The sequence below is a fragment of the Cololabis saira genome, chromosome 17, assembly GCF_033807715.1.
Source record: "Cololabis saira isolate AMF1-May2022 chromosome 17, fColSai1.1, whole genome shotgun sequence".
Classification (NCBI taxonomy): Eukaryota; Metazoa; Chordata; class Actinopteri; order Beloniformes; family Belonidae; genus Cololabis; species Cololabis saira.
The window spans coordinates 12,414,156-12,435,250 of NC_084603.1; the positions used below are offsets into that span (position 1 = coordinate 12,414,156).

The 21,095-nt window shown below is 41.4% G+C and overlaps 1 protein-coding gene across 2 annotated transcripts in view; it reads right to left on the bottom strand.

The window, feature by feature from the left end:
• Nucleotides 1-1,402: 1,402 nt before the first annotated feature.
• The window catches only part of sanbr (SANT and BTB domain regulator of CSR), a 23,792-nt gene continuing 4,099 nt past the window's right edge, over nucleotides 1,403-21,095 (bottom strand). For both annotated transcript variants that reach the window (XM_061744726.1, XM_061744727.1), the window contains 19 exons: nucleotides 19,971-20,145; nucleotides 19,083-19,179; nucleotides 18,699-18,937; nucleotides 18,547-18,605; nucleotides 16,752-16,912; nucleotides 15,860-15,946; nucleotides 15,664-15,774; nucleotides 13,709-13,832; nucleotides 12,667-12,819; nucleotides 11,041-11,189; nucleotides 9,584-9,677; nucleotides 9,396-9,428; nucleotides 9,150-9,246; nucleotides 8,150-8,235; nucleotides 6,983-7,011; nucleotides 6,798-6,871; nucleotides 3,321-3,409; nucleotides 3,004-3,086; nucleotides 1,403-1,917 (listed from right to left, as the gene is read on the bottom strand). In XM_061744726.1, the coding sequence (XP_061600710.1) occupies nucleotides 1,881-1,917; nucleotides 3,004-3,086; nucleotides 3,321-3,409; nucleotides 6,798-6,871; nucleotides 6,983-7,011; nucleotides 8,150-8,235; nucleotides 9,150-9,246; nucleotides 9,396-9,428; nucleotides 9,584-9,677; nucleotides 11,041-11,189; nucleotides 12,667-12,819; nucleotides 13,709-13,832; nucleotides 15,664-15,774; nucleotides 15,860-15,946; nucleotides 16,752-16,912; nucleotides 18,547-18,605; nucleotides 18,699-18,937; nucleotides 19,083-19,179; nucleotides 19,971-20,145 (1,977 nt within the window). In that variant the 3' untranslated portion in view covers nucleotides 1,403-1,880. The remainder of the gene's footprint in view (nucleotides 1,918-3,003; nucleotides 3,087-3,320; nucleotides 3,410-6,797; nucleotides 6,872-6,982; nucleotides 7,012-8,149; nucleotides 8,236-9,149; nucleotides 9,247-9,395; nucleotides 9,429-9,583; nucleotides 9,678-11,040; nucleotides 11,190-12,666; nucleotides 12,820-13,708; nucleotides 13,833-15,663; nucleotides 15,775-15,859; nucleotides 15,947-16,751; nucleotides 16,913-18,546; nucleotides 18,606-18,698; nucleotides 18,938-19,082; nucleotides 19,180-19,970; nucleotides 20,146-21,095) is intronic.

Genomic DNA, 21,095 nt, shown 5'->3' on the forward strand with positions numbered 1-21,095 from the left:
AAAATCAAATCAAATTAAATCTGGTGGTGCAGCAGCTCAGCGAGGCCCTGGTGGGTCAGCGGGGCCTCGCTGACGTGGCCCGGCTCCCTTGACTTAGCACCCTCCGCTGGGCGTATTAACATCTCTCCGGGGCTTTGATGTTCCTGCCGCCAGCCCATAATTCACCGCCCGGTAACCGGAGCCTTCCGGCTCGGGCTGACCCACATCCACATCCCTGGTATCTGCTGTCGAGGAGCCCAGGCAGCAGCTGGGCTGGGGGGTGATGGGGGTGGAGCACCCCGGGGTGCAGGTTCCCTCTCACTGGGGTAAAGGTGACGCCCGCTCCGGTGACCCGCTCAAGGTCACCTGCCGCCACCTGGTGGCCAGAAGTGGGATGACCACTGTGTCATCACACTAGAGCACAGGCCGGCAACCCTAAATGTTGAAAGAGCCATATTGGACCAAAAACACAAAAAACAAATATGTCTGAAGCCGCAAAAAATTAAAAGTCTTCACATGCTGCATGTAGCTATATTGTGGCTATATGTTTTTCATTATGCACTCGAGAAAAAGTCGAAATGTCGAGAAAAAGGTCAAAATGTCAAGATTAATGTTGAAGTACAATCTTAAGAAAAAAGTCAAAATTTCGAGGAAAAAGTCAAAATGTCGAGATTGGAAAGGAAAAAGGAAGAAAAAATGGAGACAGTGTTGTTCAATGCTGGGTAAAATTAATATAAAAAGGACAATGCAAGCAGTTATTGGTTAATGAGGGAAATGTTTGTTTTATGTGAATAATTGTGAATAATATATATATATATATATATATATATATATATATTATATATGTATATATACAGGACTGTCTCAGAAAATTTGAATATTGTGATAAAGTTCTTTATTTTCTGTGATTTATTTTCTGTACAAATCAACTTAAATATTTCAAGTCTTTTATTATTTTAATATTGCTGTTAATGGTTTACAGTTTAAGATCAAAATTCCCAGAATATTCTAATTTTTTTAGATAGGATATTTGAGTTTTCTTAAACTGTAAGCCATGATCAGCAATATTAAAATAATAAAAGGCTTGCAATATTTCAGTTGGTTTGTAATGAATCCAGAATGTATGACGTTTTTGTAATTGCATTACAGAAAATCACAATATTCTAATTTTCTGAGACAGTCCTGTATATAGAGGAACTGAGAATATGCATGGTCCTGCTGTCTCCTTCAATAATAACTATTTGCCTGTTTTTCATACATATATATATATATATATATATATATATATATATATATATATATATATATATATATATATATATATATATTAATTATAAAATCTGTTTTTTGGTGCCATTTCTTGGTACCTGCAACAGAAGCAGCAACTGCAGCTGGTGAATGAAACAGCAGAACCAGTTTGGTGGTATTTCAGCTTTATTTCAGCTTTATTGGTCCCAGCAGAACCTCTCAACCCGGTCAGAACCAGAACTAACAAGCTGATCCGGGTTCACAAACACTTCCTCTGGTGGTCGACCGTCAGCCTCCCCCAGGAAACCTCCCCAAGGGATCAATACAGTCATCTGAAAACTCCAGAATCATCCAAACTAATCTATTTCTGCAAGAATAAGTCCTTTTTAGTTATTTTTTAATATTTGTTAAACTTGTGACTCATTTTTCTCCACTAATACGTCCTAGCTACGCCTCTAACTTTGTTTTCTTCACCTTCTACTTGCAGAAATGAATTTACAGACATGTTTGTCACCAAGTCAGAACATTTCTAGATGAGCCGAGTCAGGTGAAGCAGGGGGGGGTTAGCATGATCTCCGGGGGGGTTGATGGTCGTTCCCTCGGCGAAGGATCATCAGATCTGAAGCCGCTCACTTGTTTCCCCGTCTGGTCCTTTACGTCGTTCTGATCTGAGCGTAGCGTATCTTAGATCTGCAGAGCCGGAGAGAAGAAGGTGCTGGTTAGCTGTAGAAGCTAACTGGGCATAGTGTTGTTTCTGTTGTTTCAATTCTAGTTTTAGTCTAGTCTTTGGGTCGAGCTATCATTTTAGTTTTTAATAGTTTTAGTCACGTTCATTCTCCTTTTAGTCGTGTCAAGTTTCAGTCGACTAAAAGTCTGAGCATTTTAGTCTTATTTTAGTCAGAATTGTCCATTTTAGTCTAGTTTTAGAAAAAGATTGTATTTATCCAAACCCATTTTACAATTCAAAAATTATTTTTCCGCATTTCTCTCCCTCTTTTTCTACATCACATTCGGTTTTCTTTTTCTTTTCCACATCTGTGTGTGTGTGTGTATAATGTCTGTGTATCCAAATATGGTCTCTTCTTCTTCTCCCAGCCCCAGCGAAGATATATATATATATATATATATATATATATATATATATATATGTATATATATCTATACATATTTTATATGGGTATATGTGTATATTAAGGATCTTTGTTATAACATTTCGTCTTGTTTTGGTCAACAAAAATGAAGACACATTTTAACACAACATTTATTTTTCCGCATTTGTCCCCATCTGTTTCTTTTTGGACGACACATTCAGTTTTCTTTTCCACATCTATAATAATAATAATAGATTTATTTTGTTGGCGCCTTTCTGATCACCCACAAATAATACAACAAAAAACTAATGTAGAAATGTATGTAGAAAAGTGGATATAAAGATGGTCTCTTTTTCTTCTCCCAGCCCCAGAGCAGATATATATGTATATATGTATATATATGTATATATATGTATATATATATATATATATATATATATATATATATATATATATATATTTTGTGTGGGCATATTAAGGATCTTTGTTAGAACGTTTCCTCTCGTTTTAGTAAACGAAAATGAAGACCCATTTTAGCAGAGTTTTTATTTTGTAATCTACATTTTATTCCTCTACGATATTGCATTATATTGTTAATTATCGTTATGGTCACATGACCAGCATGTTCATTGCGTCTCGTTTTCCTCAGGTGATAAAGGTTCGTTGATATTTAGTCATACTTTACCTGGGCGTTTTCTCTGCACTCTGTCGGCTCTGAGAGGAAGTCTTGAACTGAGCTTCTAGTCTGGCGTAGATGCCGCCTGCAGGCTACACACACACACACACACACACACACACACACACACACACACACACACACACACACACACACACACACACACACACACACACACACACACACACACACACACACACACACACACACACACACACACACACACACACACACACACACACACACACACACACACACACACACACACACGGTCAGATGTCCAGAAAGGCAGCAGGTCTCAGTTCCGCTGGTATCGGCTCACCAACCTCTTTGGTGTCCTTGGAGCGGTTCTGCTCCGGGTCTCCAAACCTCATCTGGGTCAGGTGACCCACGATCTCCACCATGCGGCGCTGGTCTGTTCAGAGACAAGAGAGGACCATGAAAACCCCACACTGGCCTCATAACACTTCCACATGAAACCATGGTGAGACTAAAGATCCTGGATCTTTATGCTGCTTTTCCACCAGCACCTACTCGTCTCCTCCACTCGGTTTGGTTCTTTCCCACTAGGGGCCCGATTTACTAAGATCCTAAATAAAGAGTACTAAATTGCGTGTGCACTGAAAAAGTTTGCGCGTGCTGTTTGCGTGTGGTTTGCAGGTGATCAACTAAGATTGCGTGCGCAATTGATAACAGGTGCAAACAGCAGTATTTAAATGAGCTGTTGCGTGTTAAGGTTTGCGAGCGCAGATCTGCGCCATGGAGAGTCTGGATGGAATGCACAGTCACAAGTCACAAGCGCAAAATGAAATTTGACGAGTTGGAGTTAGAGATATTAGTGGAAGAGGCAAATAAACACATTAATGAACTACAGCAAATAAATTTAAACATTACCAAAAGAAACGCAATATGGGAGAAAAGCTGCGATAGAATAAATGCAGTTGGTAACACAAAAAACGGAAAAACGTCTGGTTTTTCATATTTCAATTTTAGGCACAGATCAAAAATACGAAATAGAAAAACGGGCCACAGGACTGAATTTGATTTTAATATTTAATTGGTCGGGTTTACGTGACCCCGCGGTGCTCGGCATGATCTGAGGAGAAAAAGACAATCAGACACAGAGCTGGAGAGCGCTTTGATTCATCTGATTCATCTTTGATTCATCACCGGACTGCATTCTTCCACCTCCGCAACATCTCCAGACTTCGTCCAGCACTGTCCCAATCCAGCACCGAAATTCTGGTCCACTCATTCGTCACATCCCGTATCGATTACTGTAATGCTCTCCTCACTGGCCTCCCAACCAAACTCACCAACAAACTACAACTCATTCAGAACTCGGCCGCCCGGATCATCACCCGCATCAAGTCATCTGACCACATCACCCCCGTCCTCATCCAACTCCACTGGCTCCCAGTCCAATACTGTATCATTTATAAAAACCTCCTCCTCACCCACAAAGCCCTTCACAACCTAGCCCCCACCTACCTCTGTGACCTACTGAAAGCATACACCCCCTCCCGTACCCTCCGCTCAACCTCTGCTGGACTTCTTTACACTCCCACCTCACACCTTAGCAGCATGGGTGCCCGAGCTTTCAGTTGTACGGCACCCAGACTCTGGAACTCCCTCCCCCCATACATAAGACAAATAGACTCCATCACCACATTCAAAACGCAACTCAAGACTCACCTGTTTAAACTTGCCCATTCACTTTGACCGGTCACCACACACTACCTCCCACCATACTGTTATCTGTACTGTTGCTCCTTGATTGTCTATTTGTATGTATTGTGTATGTGTGTATGTATTATAATTTCTACTGTATTACTATTATATTTCCTATATTGTATTGTTTGTTTTTATTCTGTAAGGTGACCTTGGGTGACATGAAAGGCGCCGTTAAATAAAATGAATTATTATTATTATTATTATCTATTTATGAGTTAAGTTTTTACTCAGATGTCCACAGTATATTGCAAATATTATATATTATATAGCAAACACTGACAGTAAATGTGTGACAGACGGGACCATCATATGGCCGTCGATTTAACGCAGAACCATAATTCAGGCGAAGCTGCAGTCTCTGCGCTGATCAGACACAGCGGGTCGGAGCGGATTTGGTCATGATGTTTAACCTGTGTTTTGTGATTAATAAACACGGGTTTTAATTAAATGTAATTTACGAAGGATGATTTCACGTTCAATAAATAATCAATAAAATACAAAGTTTTGCACAAAGGCTTGGCCTGCTTGTGGGCGAGTGGAGGGGGGCACAATAAAAGAAGGTGGCAAGATATAAGGCAGAGAACTAAAGAAAAAGTGGCCTTTAATAAAACTTGTGCAACCATTTTTAAAATAGCATGCAGCAGAATAAAGACTCTCTCTCTGCGTATTCTTTGATTTTGGATGTCGCCTCCTTGCCACAATAACAGCAGCAGCAGATTAGCACCTTCCTTTCGAACGTATTAAATACAGACGCAATCACAATACGCGCAACTACTTACAGGCTTGGTAAATCTCATTGCGCGTGGTAAATTAACTTATTTGCATCTTCCCCTCCCAGTATTTAGCGCTCTCTGGCGGTTACGCCCCATATTGATTATTCATCAGGGCAAAAGTACTAAATGAATTGCGTGTGCAATTTTGCGCATTTCAGAGACGCAATCCTCTTTGCACGCTGTTAGTAGATCAGCTGGCACTTTGGTTTGCGGGTGCTGTCAAGTTTGCACAGGTTTTAACACACGCAAACCTTTAGTAAATCGGGCCCTAGGAGTCTAACGTGCCCAGTAGATACTTTTCTGTTTCTACTTTGTCGAGGTTCTAAGTGGCTGAGTCGGGCTGTGACATCAGAGAAAGAGCGACTCTGACGGCTTCTTGTTCATTTTATTTCAGCAGCAACTGAGAGAATTAAAAAGGGATCTAGATGGGGGATAACTTGGAACGACTAGATCAGGGGTCTGCAACCCAAAATGTTGAAAGAGCCATATTGGACCAAAAACACAAAAAACAAATATGTTTGGAGCCGCAAAAAATGAAAAGTCTTGTATAAGCCTTAGAATGAAGGCAAGACATGCTGCATGTATCTATATTAGTTATAACTGGGGGAAGATTGTTTTTTCAATTATGCACTTCGAGAAAAAAGTCGAAATGTTGAGAAAGTCGAAATGTCGAGAAAAAAGTCGAAATGTCGAGAAAAAAGTCAATATTTCGTGAAAAAAGTCGAAATGTTGAGAAAAAAGTAAAAATTTCGAGATTAAAAAGGAAAGGAAAAATCTAGAAAAAAAAAAGAAAAAAAAGAGGAAAAAAAGGAAAAGAGGAAAAAAAAGAAGAAAAAAGGAAAAAAAGAAGGAAAAAAAAGGTCAAAAATGTTTTAAAAAGCTCCAGGGAGCCACTAGGGTGGCGCTAAAGAGCCGCGGGTTGCCGACCCCTGGACTAGATCCACCAGGAGCTCTATCACTTCATAGCTGCTCGCGGCTCCCAACAGACTTTTCAGCGGCCGAGACAAACTAAAAGACATTAAAAAGCCGCTTGAAGCTTCTCTCACTCTCATTTTTTAACTTGATATGGAACACAAGCCACAGACCCAGCAGCACATCTATCATCTCCTCCAGGTTCTACATCTTTAGTGTTGTTGTCTTCTTCCTTTAGATACACAATCAAATACGTCACAGCAGCTTCGCTCCAACCTGCTACTTCTGATCTGGTTATTGAAAATAAACGAGGCCGAGTGGAGTGGAGTCGGGCTGAGTAGGTTCTAGTGTAAAAGCGCCATGACTGAACCAGTCGTCTCTCACCTTCTTCTCTCTGAGCGTCCTGGTTGTAGCGCATGGAGCGAGAACTGTCCCACTTACTCTTCTGGAGGCTCAGTCTGCAACACACACACACACACACACACACACACACACACACACACACACACACACACGATTGGATGTGCACAACTCCCAGCGTGGCTGCAGGTGTGATGAGCTGAACTCACGTGAAGGGCGTGTTGTCCCTGCTCTGCGCCTGAAGGAAACAAAACACATTTACAACAAATTAAACTTGTCAGCATGAAATCTGTTCTGATTTACGAATCACAGAACACGCGGCCTCATCTTCCAACGGGGGCCGCGTTTTGCGCGAGTGGATGCATTTGCTCGGCAACGCATATGTGCTACCGTGAGGAGGGGGGGAGAAAAGAGATCTGAATGCTGAGTAATCTGGCCGTGCAATGATCGGCAGCATCTGAAATCTGACCAATCAGAAAGGTGCAGGCCAGCTCTTGCAGAGATTTCAACTTTTCATCCAAAAGACACAAATCAGGAGCGAAAAAGAGAAGAAAAAAGGCAAAACACAAGGAAACTTGTGCTTCACTTGAAGATGGGGATGTTGTTGAAATAAAACTTTGTAGCACAAACGCCTGAGCGGCCGCTCAGATATTAATCAGATTTTTGTTTTTCCAGCTGCCCTCAGGAACATTTATTGAACGCTTTAACGCCCTATAGATTCACCTCTGTTGAAAAAGAGCGGTCACTTGACCAGTTGCTCGTATATAAGCTACAAACTTTAGCCAATATATAATATTTGGCTATAGTTTTATATCAATTTATATTAAGAAGTTTGACTACTTTTAATTAGATAAATGTGCATCTGTAAAAGGCACACGTGCGTGTTTAGCTCTGATTTCCGATCTGCAAGACCTGCTTTCAGTTTTTTGTGGGGGATTGAGGTGGTGGAGGTAACTTTCTTTTGATGAGTAATTGATCACTATTTGTGACTTGTTTTCAGTTTTCAGTTTTTTAGTTAATATTTATTTATTATTTCAGGTTGATTTTTTATTTTTTATTTCATTTGACTCATACAGTCAAACTTCTTTATCTACCGTACATTTGTTATTATTGACGGGTTGTCAAGTTAAATGGCATGTTGTTATAGACAAGTTTTTCGCACCAAGACCAGGCCGCTGCCATTACCCGACACAAATGCATTTAATTTCCGCCGGAAGTGATTTGCGCAGCTTCTACCGGTGTTAACACAGCGGCGTGGATACTAACCTAAAGCAAAGACTCGACCAATTTGGTCAGGGCCTGAAGATTTAACTTCATTGAAAACAAACAAACAAGTTTGAAAACAAACAAAGAGTTTTTCTACTAAGGAGCTGCACCTTGTCGGGCTTCTCCCTGCGCTGGAAGTTGGGCGAGGACAGCTGCTTCTTCAGAGGTCGGTGGATCTTCTTGGCCTTTTTAGCTGCTGCAAACACAAACACCAGCGTTAACGGCGGCCTGCCGGTGCCCCCTGCAGGCCGGCAGGGGGCACCAGCTGCCCTCTTTATTTTTTTCAAAATGTGCGGCGTGCCCAATGTGTGTTGTTATTGTAAGGCGGACGTAGTTGAGACCACCATGAGAACGTTAAAGGGGGAAGTTATTCCGGGAGGTCTGACGAAGGAACTCCAACCGCTGGACGTCGGTGTGAACGGCCGTTCAGAGTGAGGCTGTGAGCAGCGTGGCAGCGATGGATGACCGATGGAGAACACAGCGCCGGGCAAGTTACGCCACAGTTTGCAGATGGATTGTAGATGCCCGGGCTAACGTGTTGTTTATGGAGCTAGAACAGTCTCATAATTCACAAATGCACAGAACATGTGCATTTGCAAATCGGTCTGTGCATTTGTAAAACTTGTCCTGTGCATTTGCATGAGACTGTTCTAGCTCCATAGTTGTTCGACTGTTGTTCGAGCTTTTGCAAAAGCCGGCATCATTTCCGAGGGGCAGCACGGCACGGAAAGTGACTGACAGTGAAGAAAGTGGAACTGGCACATTTGATTTAGCGCAGCTGTTTAATGCAGAAACGGAGGATGAGGACTTCCATGGCTTTGATTAATGACACTTGTTTTAATTTGTGATTATTCATTGGTGAATAAAAAGGTAAAAAATGTTAGTACTTTGTAATAAAGACTTAAATAAAGCACAATCAAACTCAGTTTTGCTCCCGCTCTGTTTTTAAATATACACTCTTGTATGTTTGTGTGTGTGTTGTTGTTGTAAGGCGGTGCGCCATATGTGTGTGTAGACGACGCCTTTTCGTACGGCGCGCCGTTGGTCGTGAAAATACGGTATCCATCCATCCATCCATCCATCCATCCATCCATCCATCCATCCATCTACCCTGCCTCCTGGACTCCTCCTCGTCCCCGACCTCGTCCTCCGTCACCTCCGACCCCGTGGTGTTTTCCTCATCCTCCGACAGGAGAGCCTGCTGCTTCTGGAGGGTCAGAGGTCAGAGATTAGAGGTTAGAGGTTAGAGGTCAGATATTAGAGTCAGAGTCAGAGATTAGAGTTAGAGGTCAGAGTTAGAGGTCAGAGTCAGTCCTCCACCAGGGGGGCTGATGGAGGGGGGTGGGTCTTACTTACCAGCTGGAGGCTCCAGTTCTTCAGGAGAGAAAACTGATCACCAAAGGAGGAAGAAAAGAAGACAAGAGACAGAAAAAGAGGTTAAAAAAACATCCAAAACTTTCTATTGTCTGTCTGTCTATCTGTCTATGTATCATCCATCCATCCTCCCTCCCTTCCTCACTCCCTCCCTCATCCCTCCATCCTACCGTTCCTCCATCTCTCCGTTCTCCCAGCAGGTTTGGTTCCAGCAGAACGTCACAGTCCTGGTTCTTCTCTGAGGGATGGGGGTTCTCCTCGGTGCTGAAGGACACACAACACCATCACCATCAGCATCTGCAGACGCCGCCCCCTCAATTCAATTCAATTCAATTTACTTTATTTGTTGAACAGGGACTGTACATATTAATAGACACAAGTGTAAATATGCATGGTTGTAGCAGAGGCTAATTTCCACCATTCGTCCCCGCGGCAAATTAATGCCAGACACAGAATCGGACAGCAGCAGACAAAGGAGACAAGATATGACATCCATACCAACAAAAACACAACATTGTATCAATATATTTCAAAAATGCCTTCAAAAACCTTTAGCCCTAGATGCAATATGGAGAAGGGATATACCTGACTGGGACCCACATTTTAACTGGAATGAAGTATGGACCAATATAATATCGTCTTCCAGAAACCCAGATAATCAGTTTATTAATTTTCAATTTTTACATAGAACTTATTTAACACCTCGCAAGCTTTACCATCTGAAGATCCTGGCTAGCTCTTTATGTACACTATGCTTTCAGAATAAACCAGGAACCTTCATGCACATGGTCTGGGAATCCTAACCTGTTGCAAATTTCTGGCAACAGGTTGCAACTGCATTATCCTCGATAACAGGACAGAATATTCCAATAAACCCTCAAACACTTATTTTAAATAATTTATCAACAATCATAGTTCACTATGTCAAAAACAAATTTTGCTTGCTGGCCTAACAGCAGCAAAAAAGATAATTGCAGTAAGATGGAAACCACCACACGCTTAACATCTCCCATTGGTATCTGACCTTCCTTGAAATTATCTAGCTGGAAATATTTACAGCCCCAATCCATAAAGCAAAACAACAAAATATTTTATTTTGGTTTATGGCAGCAGATAAAATTAAGGCCAAACTTGAAATATGTATTCAAAATTGACATAGATTACCTTGGTGCAGCTATCCTTGTCCAGTTTTTGATATTATTATGTTTTGCCTTTGTTTTATTTTGTCCTTTGTTCTATTATCTTTGTAGTATCTGTTTTTCTGCATTATCAATTTTTTTTTTCTTCATCGAATGCTTAGGTCCCAGGGGTGGATTTGGAAGGGGCTGAGAATATGTGTTAATGCTTGTTTAACATCATTGTGGATGCCACCGTTGATAAGAAAATCATGAAAAGTAGATCAAAACATTTGATCACAAAGAAAAACACAACATTAAAAGATACGACTGAGCTAGATGAAAATCATTAAGCAATAAAACATGTTACACTTGATAGACCAGTGATTAAGTGACCGTAAAGTTAAAGCGCTTAAGTGCAAGAGTTTGTAAAGTGCTGATGCAGATTACACATCACCCCATTGCTTCTTTAAAGTGCTTTAATGCTCAGATTGACACCTGACCCCCCTCACCTCTCGGCCGGCGCTGAGCTCCACAGACACACGGCTTCTCTGTGAAGCAGCAGGTCGTTGAGGACCTGGACCTGGACCTGAGCCGAGGTCTGGGGGTCACAGCCGTCCTCGGGGGGGAGGGAGACCACGTGGTCCCGCATCCTGCAGCCCTGGAGACACACACACACACACACACACACACACACACACACACACACACACACACACACACACACACACACACACACACACACACACACACACACACACACACACACGAGGCTGGATCAGACTCTCTCATCAGAACCTCTAGTCGCCCCAAAACAAGACCAGAGGGGACCGAGCCTTCGCCGCTGCGACCCCCAGACTCTGGAATAACCTTTTTTCCCGGCTTTTGATTTGTTTTTGTGTATTTTGGCAAAATTTTATTTCAAACCAATTTCAATTTCTAATTATTTTACTCTTATTTTTTATTTAATTGTATTTTGTACCCATCTTATTCTATTTATTTTATCTTTGTAATATATGTTGTTTATTCAGCTGTTTTTAACTGTGCAGCACTTTGGTCAACAATTTATAAACTATAAATAAGTTGAGTTGAGACGCCGGGACATTTCAGGGAGCTACTTGTTCAAAGTTCATCCTTATTCGTGTTCATTTCTCTCAGAAGAGTTTCACTTTTGTCACCGACGTTGTTTTGTGCCGTATTTTGATAATTTACTTGATCATGTTAATACCCGTATTTTACAGATCATAAGGTGCAACATCAATGAACGGGTCTATTTTCATACATAAGGTGCAGTGAGTTTTAAACATAGATAAGGTGAAACAAAACAGTCTGGTAACGTTATTCAACTCGTTCACAATAACTCAGAATATCGTTCAATTGTAACTAAAACAGAAAAATATCTGATGAAATTTAAGGATTTTAAGAAAATGTAAGGATTTTAAGAAACCTTAAGTATTTCAACCCTTGTGCTGTCTTCGGGTCAAGGACGGAGGAAAGGAAGAAGGGAGGAAAGAAGGAAGGAAGGATGGGAGAAAAGAAGGAAGGGAGGAAGGAAGGAAGGAAGGAAGGAAGGAAGGAAGGAAGGAAGGAAGGAAGGAAGGAAGGAAGGAAGGAAGGAAGGAAGGAAGGAAGGAAGGAAGGAAGGAAGAAAAGAAGGAAGGAAGGAAGGAAGGAAGGAAGGAAGGAAGGAAGGAAGGAAGGAAGGAAGGAAGGAAGGAAGGAAGGAAGGAAGGAAGGAAGGAAGGAAGGAAGGAAGGAAGGAAGGGAGGGAAGAAGGAAGGAAGGAAGGAAGGAAGGAAGGAAGGAAGGAAGGAAGGAAGGAAGGAAGGAAGGAAGGAAGGAAGGAAGGAAGGAAGGAAGGAAGGAAGGAAGGAAGGAAGGAAGGAAGGAAGGAAGGAAGGAAGGAAGGAAGGAAGGAAGGAAGGAAGGAAGGAAGGAAGGATAGGAGAATTAGGTCATTTTGACCCAAAGACAGTACAAGGGTTAAGAAAATGTAAGTATTTTAAGAAACTTTAAGGATATTAAGAAACTTTAAGGATTTTAAGAACATTTAAGGATTTTAAGTGCCTTTATAGAGCTGTAAATACGTTGAGTGTTCAGCAGAGTCGGGGGTTCCCCCCCCAACCCCGTCCTCCTACCTTGGGGATCCCGGCGGGGTCGAAGCGCAGCACCCTCTGGTTGCAGCAGGGGAAGGTTCCCGCACCGTGCCAGCCCTTCTCCAGGCCCATGCCGGGGTACAGAACCCCGTCTGGGTGGTACCGGCAGTGGGTCAGCTCCGAGCAGACGAACACCTGGGGGGGAGGAAACACTCAGCTGGTGCTTTTACACTAGTACCTACTCATCTCGCCTCCACTCGCCTCGTCCTCGTTTGTTTTTAGACACCCAGATGAGAAGGAGGTTGGAGCGAAGCTTCTGTGATTAGGGTCGTCCCGATCAGGATTTTTTAGCTCCCGATCCGATCCCGATCATTTGAGTTTGAGTATCTGCCGATCCCGATTTTTCCGGATCCGATCACTTTTTTTGGCTCCCGATACATTTCCGATACTTTTTCCCGATCAGATACAGTTTGGCAATGAATAAAAAAAAAAGAGGACTAAAACTCAAATTATCCCCAGTTTCTTTTATTGTCCATTGGAGAACAACATGGACATATATTTCAACAAAGCTTATCAGCACTGGTGCCACAAAATGTAAAAACATGAAATTGTAAACTAAAACAAAAAGTGCAGAATAGTGCAATAAAAAAATAAATAAATTTAACTTCAAAAGAGGTAATTGAACTCACAACCACAAGAAGATTATAATACTTTTTGGCTTAACCTTAGTGCAACATTCTGAATGGCATGAAATGAATAGCAGCAGCTTAATGAACATGAACAGATATAACATTTCACAATTCAAACATGTGAACCATGTTAGTTTCGCTTACTTCGACGTTAAATGCAACGATATATAAAACTATTTAATATATATTGAAAACATTAATAACTAGGTATGTCCCGATACTTTTTTGGCCGATACCGATGTTTTGAAAATGCTGTGATCGAGCCCGATCGATCGGCCGCAAGAAGCGCAAAACCAGGGCGTGGCGAGTCGAGTCACGCTGAGTAGGTACTAGTGTAAAAGCACCAAGCTTCTCATCCCTGCTCCAGCACCGGGAACCAGAACCGGGTCACTGACCTGCTGGCAGCGGGAGCAGCTGAGGGTGTTGACGGTTCCCCAGATCCTCCAGTAGACCAGAACCCAGGACTTGAGCTCCTCGTGGAGACCTGAGAGGAACTCGTGGACGTCCCAGCTCTTCTGTCTGCAGACACACGTCCATCAGTACCAGGTACTAGTGTTGCTTCTGTTTCAGTTTTAGTTTCAGTCTAGTCTTTTGGTCCAGCTATCATTTTAGTTTTTATTAGTGTTAGTCACTTCATTCTCCTTTTAGTCGTGTCAAGTCGACTAAAAGTCTGAGCATTTTAGTCTCATTTTAGTCTAGTTTTAGTCAAATATTGTATTTATCCAAACCCATTTTACAATTCAAACAAGGTTATCTTATTATTATATTATTGTTACCTTATAGACTCAAGAATACATTCATTCCAGATACAGAAGACTCTCATTTGAGTTTACAACATATTAATTTTTCCACATTTCTCCCCGTCTTTTTCTTACGGAAGAGTATTAGGGCCAGGCAGGAGAAAAATAAAAATAATATTTTAGAGGAAGAGGAAGATTTTTTTTTCATTATGCAAATGTCGAGAAAAAAGAGAAAAGATTTCGACTTTATTCACGAAATTTCAACTTTATTCCTGAAATTGTATTTCAACATTATTCTCGACATTTTGATTTTTTTCCCAAACATAGACATTTTTCTCGAAGTGCATTATGAAAAAACATCTTCCCCTCTCAAATATTTTTTCTCCTGTCTGGCCCTTATACTCTTCCGTATTTTCTTTTCCGATGACACATTGGGTTTTCTTTTCCACGTCTATGTAGGAAAGTGTATCCAAAGATGGTTCTTCTCCTCCCAGCCCCAGAGCAGATCCCCGCGTTTCTCTATGTAACTTTGTTTTTAATGGACGTGAACCTAGAGCTCTGCGTTAACGGCATCAGCCTCTAACTCTGCAGCTGCATCTTCTGGATCTGATTCCCCGCTGCAGCGACTGGGATTGAGGACTAACGTCACCCAGCAGAACTAAACCAGAGAAACTACTGAAAACATGGACATTAAGGATCTTTGGTGGAACATTTCGTCTGGTTTTGGTCAACGAAAATGAAGACACATTTTAGCAGAGTTTTTATTTTGCAATTAGGGCTGGGGATCGATTCAAATGTCAAGAATCAATTTGATTCCGATTCCTGGAATTAAGAATCGATTATCAAGATTTGATTCGATTCCGATATTGATTTGTGTTAGTGTTATTAAAACTTTTTTTTCAGCTGTTGCATGAATTATATGACTGTAGTTATGCAACATATTAATACTAGTTAATTGGTAATTAGTACTATTAATTGGCAGCTAATGATGCTGTAAGGACCAATCAGCTCCCAGAATGCTGATAGAACTGCTTTCAGAAACATCATGGGGCAGAATTACCAAACAGATCCAGGACAGCAAACAGAGACGGATGAAATCGCTTTTATTTTTTCCCACATTCCGTTTAAATTTTTTGTACTATTTTGGTTTTTAATTTTTGAGAATTTGGTTTTTAGCATTTTATGAAAATGTAACCCCAAGACAGTATATAAAGTAATGAAATATAGACAATTTATGCAATCATAACTGAAAACTTTAATGTTTTCATACCTTTAAACATATTTAAAGGCAAAAACATGGCACCAGTTATTCTTGTGTCCAACAAAACATTCCTTTTTTTGGGCATAAACAAAAAAATACCAAAAGTTGTAATGTAATTATGACGTACGAATCGATTTTTAGGAATGAATATGAGAATCGATTTAGAATCGGAAAATCAATTTTTTTCAACACAGGCCTATTTGTAATCTACATTTTAGTCTGGTTTTTATTCCTCTACGATATTGCATTATAAATCTAATTATCGTTATGGTCACATGACCAGCATTTTCGTCTCATCTCGTTTTTCTCAGGTGATAAAGGTTCGTTGATCGTGGTTCGTTGATCGTACCTGCTGTGGCTGTAGATGATTTCTCCCCGGGCGTCGATGTTGATCTTCCCGGGAACGCAGGGAATCCTCCGCTCCGTGTCTTTGGTCAGCAGCCTCAGGCACAGCGAGCACCTGCGGCGTGAAAACGACAGCGGCGGAGCGCCGTGAGGAACCGGCGGTGGCAGTGAGGGGTCAAAGGTCAGGCGGAGGCACCGACCTGTACAGAGTGGAGGCGTTTCCCGGAGAGTCTCTGTTTTGGTAGTTCGGGTCGAACAGACGCTCGATCTTCTTCTGAAACAGTTTACTGCGAGAGGAGAGAAGATCAGACCCTGATGATGTTTCCTCTAAAACAGAAACATGCAAATCTTTGTACATAGTTCATTAAAACGGCAGCTGATTTGATTGATCTGATCAGTTCCATTGATCATTTGTTTTGCTTTGTTCCTCCCTAAGGGTGAGGGTGACTCAGCATTACAAAGCCTCGGTCTCACTTCTACGCTACATTTTAATGGTCCTGCCTTCGGGGTTTTCGCGTTGGGATAATTGAGGTGCATCGGTTCCTTTCGTATAAATAAATTATATACACATACACAAAAAAACAACAAACATACACAAACATTATATATATATATATATATATATATATATATATATATATATATATATATATATATATATATATATATATATATATATATATATATATATATATATTTATATATATATATATATATATATATATGTATGTGTGTGGATACCATTTGTTTTATTATTTTTTTATTATTATTATTACCTATATTATATATAATATATCATTTTATATATATATATATATATATATATATATATATATATATATATATATATATATATATATATATATATATATATATATATATATATATCCTATTGGACATACACAACCTCAGGTGAACAATAACCTACAGAATAACTTGTAAAAAAGCCCAAAGGGAAACAAACAATGGCGATGCTGAGTACCACCGTCTGCCTCCTGAGGAGATTCAGCAGCTGCTGCTGTTATAAAACCACTTCCAGACAAAAGATTAAACCCTGCAACACCGGTAAGGTGTCAGATTTGGGCTCCGTACCTCTTAAACTTGTCCTTCTTGTCCCGGATGTCGTCGGCCTCGTTGTGGGTGAAGAGCTGGGCGATGCGCGTCGCCAGGTTGCTGTTGATGCAGTTCATGTTGCAGGGCGTGGCCACGATGGCGCTCATGTGCTTGTGGCAGTACTGGATGCATTCCTCCACCTGGACACGAGCAACACCTCACTGGTCACGGTTACATGCATCAATAACCCTATTAAAACTCGAAAATTGGCAATAACCCGAATTTGCACGGCCATGTAAACACCAATAACCCCTTTGAATAACCCGAATTTGTTCATATTCGGGTTTTTAAAAACCCGAATATGACCCCTGGGTTACTCCTTTTAAAACCCGAATATTCGGTCATGTAAACGCCAAACGGAACAGGAATTTGTTTTCTGCGCATGCTCTGTTCACAAGGAATCCTGGTCTTTTGAGTCCAGGAAGTTCTTATAAACACGGAGAAACGCAAGACCAGGAGGAGACTAATCACTTCATAAATGTAATGAAGGATATGAACATTTTGGCATTTGTAGACGGTAGAAAGTACCATATAGCGAGATTTAAAAGAAGGTGAGCGAAAAATTGCGCGAAGCAGCATTTGTTTTGAATTTGAATACAGGAAGAAGAAGCGGAAATGACGGTAATTGCATCATGATGTTCTCCGCGCGTCGCTGGTTTGATCCAGATATCCCAAATGATTAATTACCATGTAAACGGAATATTCCGAATGTCTCAGTAACCGGAATATTAGCAAAAACCCGAATTTTGACTGCATGTAAACGTAGTGACTGGCCACGGTTACAGGATATTTTTTAATTCGCAATTAATTAATTAAATATTCCAAATTAAATAATTCCGAATTAAACTATTTTCCTTCGAGTTTACATGGAAATAGTAATTCTGAATTGAGGTTTACATGGAAAACACGTTTGATCGGCTTTATCCAATTCCACTTAAGGTCTGGGGGTTGGGAAGGTTCTGATTGGATAGGGGGGCGGAAGTTACATCTACCGGAAGAAAAACTAACTTAGCTGCTACAACTTTGAAAAGCTCACAATTTTTATGTTTCCTGTTTCCATCTGGTCTTTTAATTATTTCCAGGTCCTCCAAGCTATTTATTAATTAAATGGTCTCTGCTCTTGACCAGCGTTTACTGCGTGCTGCATCTTGAAACTTTGTTTGGAAAACAAGCCCAGCGCGGAATATAAGCGCCATGGAGACAGACGGGCGAGGGAACGAGCAGCGCAGAAAGACCGGAATTAATTTAAAGCAGAATGAGTGTATACATGATCGCAGAATTATTCTATTCAGATTTAAAATCGGAATAAACCAGCCACTTACTTCGGAATTAAGTTTAATTTGGAATGGCCATTTTCATTTGGTTGGTTGGTTGATTAGTTGGCAGCTATAAGTAAAATAAGTAAGACTAAAGTTTGGTTGGTTGGTTGGTTGGTTGGTTGGTTGGTTGGTTGGTTGGTTGGTTGGTTGGTTGGTTGGTTGGTTGGTTTGTTAGTTAGTTAGTTAGTTAGTTAGTTGGTTAGTTGGTTAGTTGGCAGCCGTAAGCAAAATCAGTCAAACTAAATTTTGGTGGGTTGGTTGGTTGGTCCCCTGAACCAGCCAGCCAACCAACCAACCAACCAACCAACCAACCAACCAACCAACCAACCAACCAACCAACCAGCCAGCTAGCTAGCTAGCCAGCCAACCAGTGAAGTTACAAGTTACATTTATGCGCCTGAAAACCAAAAGGCCTGAGCAGCCGCGCCGCCCTCCACGTGCAGCACAACACTTACTAACGTGTCCATCTTCAGGAACTCGGAGGAGATCAGGATGGAGATCACATTGCTGGGCTCTGGAAACGACAAACAACAAACACACACAGCGTTTAGAGGCTCGGAGGCCGAGCAGCCGACCCGACGGCTCACCGGAGGACCGCTTCATTTACCCAGCCGGGGCTTGTCCTTGTTGCCCTCGCCGGCAGAGTTCCTCCGGACGTAGTTCATGAGCCAGTCGAAGATCTGCACGTCGCAGTGGACGGAGATGTCCACCTCCTCCCAGCGCTGCGCGTCCACCGACAGGTACTCGGCAAAGTAGCGCATCTCCTTGACCAGCAGGTCCCTGGGACACGTGAAGTCCTGCTTCAGGTTTTTGGTCTCGTCGCACACGTGGATCACCATGTTGGGGCTGCGGGACAAAACAGACACTATTAAAGACACGATTAAAGTCCCACGTTGGAATAGTTTTTATTCACACGCGACAAAGTTGAACAGATGTGTAAAGAATCTGGACAGTTTCTTCCAGGGTTGTAGAAAAGAGTTTCCCCACTTACTCTCGTGGTTTCTGAGGTTTATCCTCCTCCTCGACGGAGATGCGCCTCTCCTTCATCTCCACGGAAGAACCTCTTCCTGAAGGAGCCGACTTAGAACCTGCAGACGTCAAAACAGGGAACTTTATAGTCCAACTGAAGTAAATGAAACGTGTTACTGGTTTCACAACCGGTCAAAATGTTTAAAACAGCTCGAAACTGATTTGAAACAAGGTTGTGTCAACTAACCAATCAGCTAACCCACCAACCAACCAACCAACCAACCAAACAGCCAACCAACCAACCAACCAACCAACCAACCAACCAACCAACCAACCAACCAACCATCCAACCAACCATCCAACCAACCAACCAACCAACCAACCAACCAACCAACTAGGAATGGACGATATTTTACCGTTCACGATATACCGTCAAAACATTTTTTGATTTGGAAAGTCTGATGAAGGAAGGAAGGAAGATATGAGTCTGAAAGAAAGAAAGAAAGAAAGAAAGAAAGAAAGAAAGAAAGAAAGAAAGAAAGAAAGAAAGAAAGAAAGAAAGAAAGAAAGAAAGAAAGAAAGAAAGAAAGAAAGAAAGAAAGAAAGAAAGATTCCCATTGGTGTAGTTTTGTAGTATTTAGTATCTTTTAGAGCAGTGATTTGGGGGCTCCAAATACATTTTTTAGTCCATACCAACCAACCAACCAACCAACCAACCAACCAAACAACCAACCAACCAACCAACCAACCAACCAACCAACCAACCAACCAACCAACCAACCAACCAACCAACCAACCAACCAACCAACCAACCAACCAACCAACCAACCAACCAACCAACCAACCAACCAACCAGCCAGCCAACCAGCCAACAGGTTTTTCTGAGCTACTCTGGCCGTCTCTGCCTGACCTGCAGTCTTGCTGCAGCTCTGGTTGCCTCCGTCCCTCTGGACGTCGTCTCCGGTGTCCAGCGGCGTGGCGGGGTCGTCTGAGGTCGTGGGGCTTCCCTCCGTCAGAGAGTTGCACTGATAGTCCACGTGGGGAAACCCCGCCGCCGTCTTCAGCTCCTCGAACCGACGGGCGCACTGCAAGATCACACAAGCGGCGGTAATCATCTCTGTTTCCTGGTGACCGTTACGATTAGGGTCGTCCCGATCAGGATTTTTTAGCTCCCGATCCCGATCACTTGAGTTTGAGTATCTGCTGATCCCGATTTTTCCCAATCCGATCACTATTTTTGGCTCCCGATACATTTCCGATACTTTTTCCCAATCAGATACATTTTGGCAATGAATTAAAAAAAAATAAAGAAAAGAGGACTAAAACTCAAATTATCCCAAGTTTCTTTTATTGTCCATTGGAGAACAACATGGACATATATCTCAACAAAGCTTATCAGCTCTGGTGCCACAAAATGTAAAAACATGAAATTGTAAACTAAAACAAAAAGTGCAGAATAGTGAAATAACAAAAATAAATAAATTTAACTTCAAAAGAGGTAGTTGAATGACATCCAGTCAAAGTCACAAACACAAGAAAATGAAAATACTTTTTGGCTTAACCTTAGTGCAACATTCTGAATGGCATGAAATGAATAGCAGCAGCTTAATGAACATGAACCGATATAACATTTCACAATTCAAACATGTAAACCATGTTAGCTTCGCTTACTTCATCACTTCCGGCCGCTGGCCGAAAGTGTCGTTAAATGCAACAATATATAAAACGATTCGCAGAGGTGTCAAGTAACGAAGTACAAATACTTCGTTACCTTACTAAAGTAGAAATTTTGGTTATCTATACTTCACTGGAGTAATTATTTTTCAGACGACTTTTTACTTTTACTCCTTACATTTTCACGCAATTATCTGTACTTTTTACTCCTTACATTTTAAAAATTTCATTTCGGCCTTTAAAAAAAAACTATCCAGTTAAATTGCTCCATCCGGATAGAGTGAATTTGGTTGTGGTTGTTTCAGATGTTCTTGTCCAGTTTTGTTCTTACATCCGTTCCCTCAGATTCCTGCAACTAAAC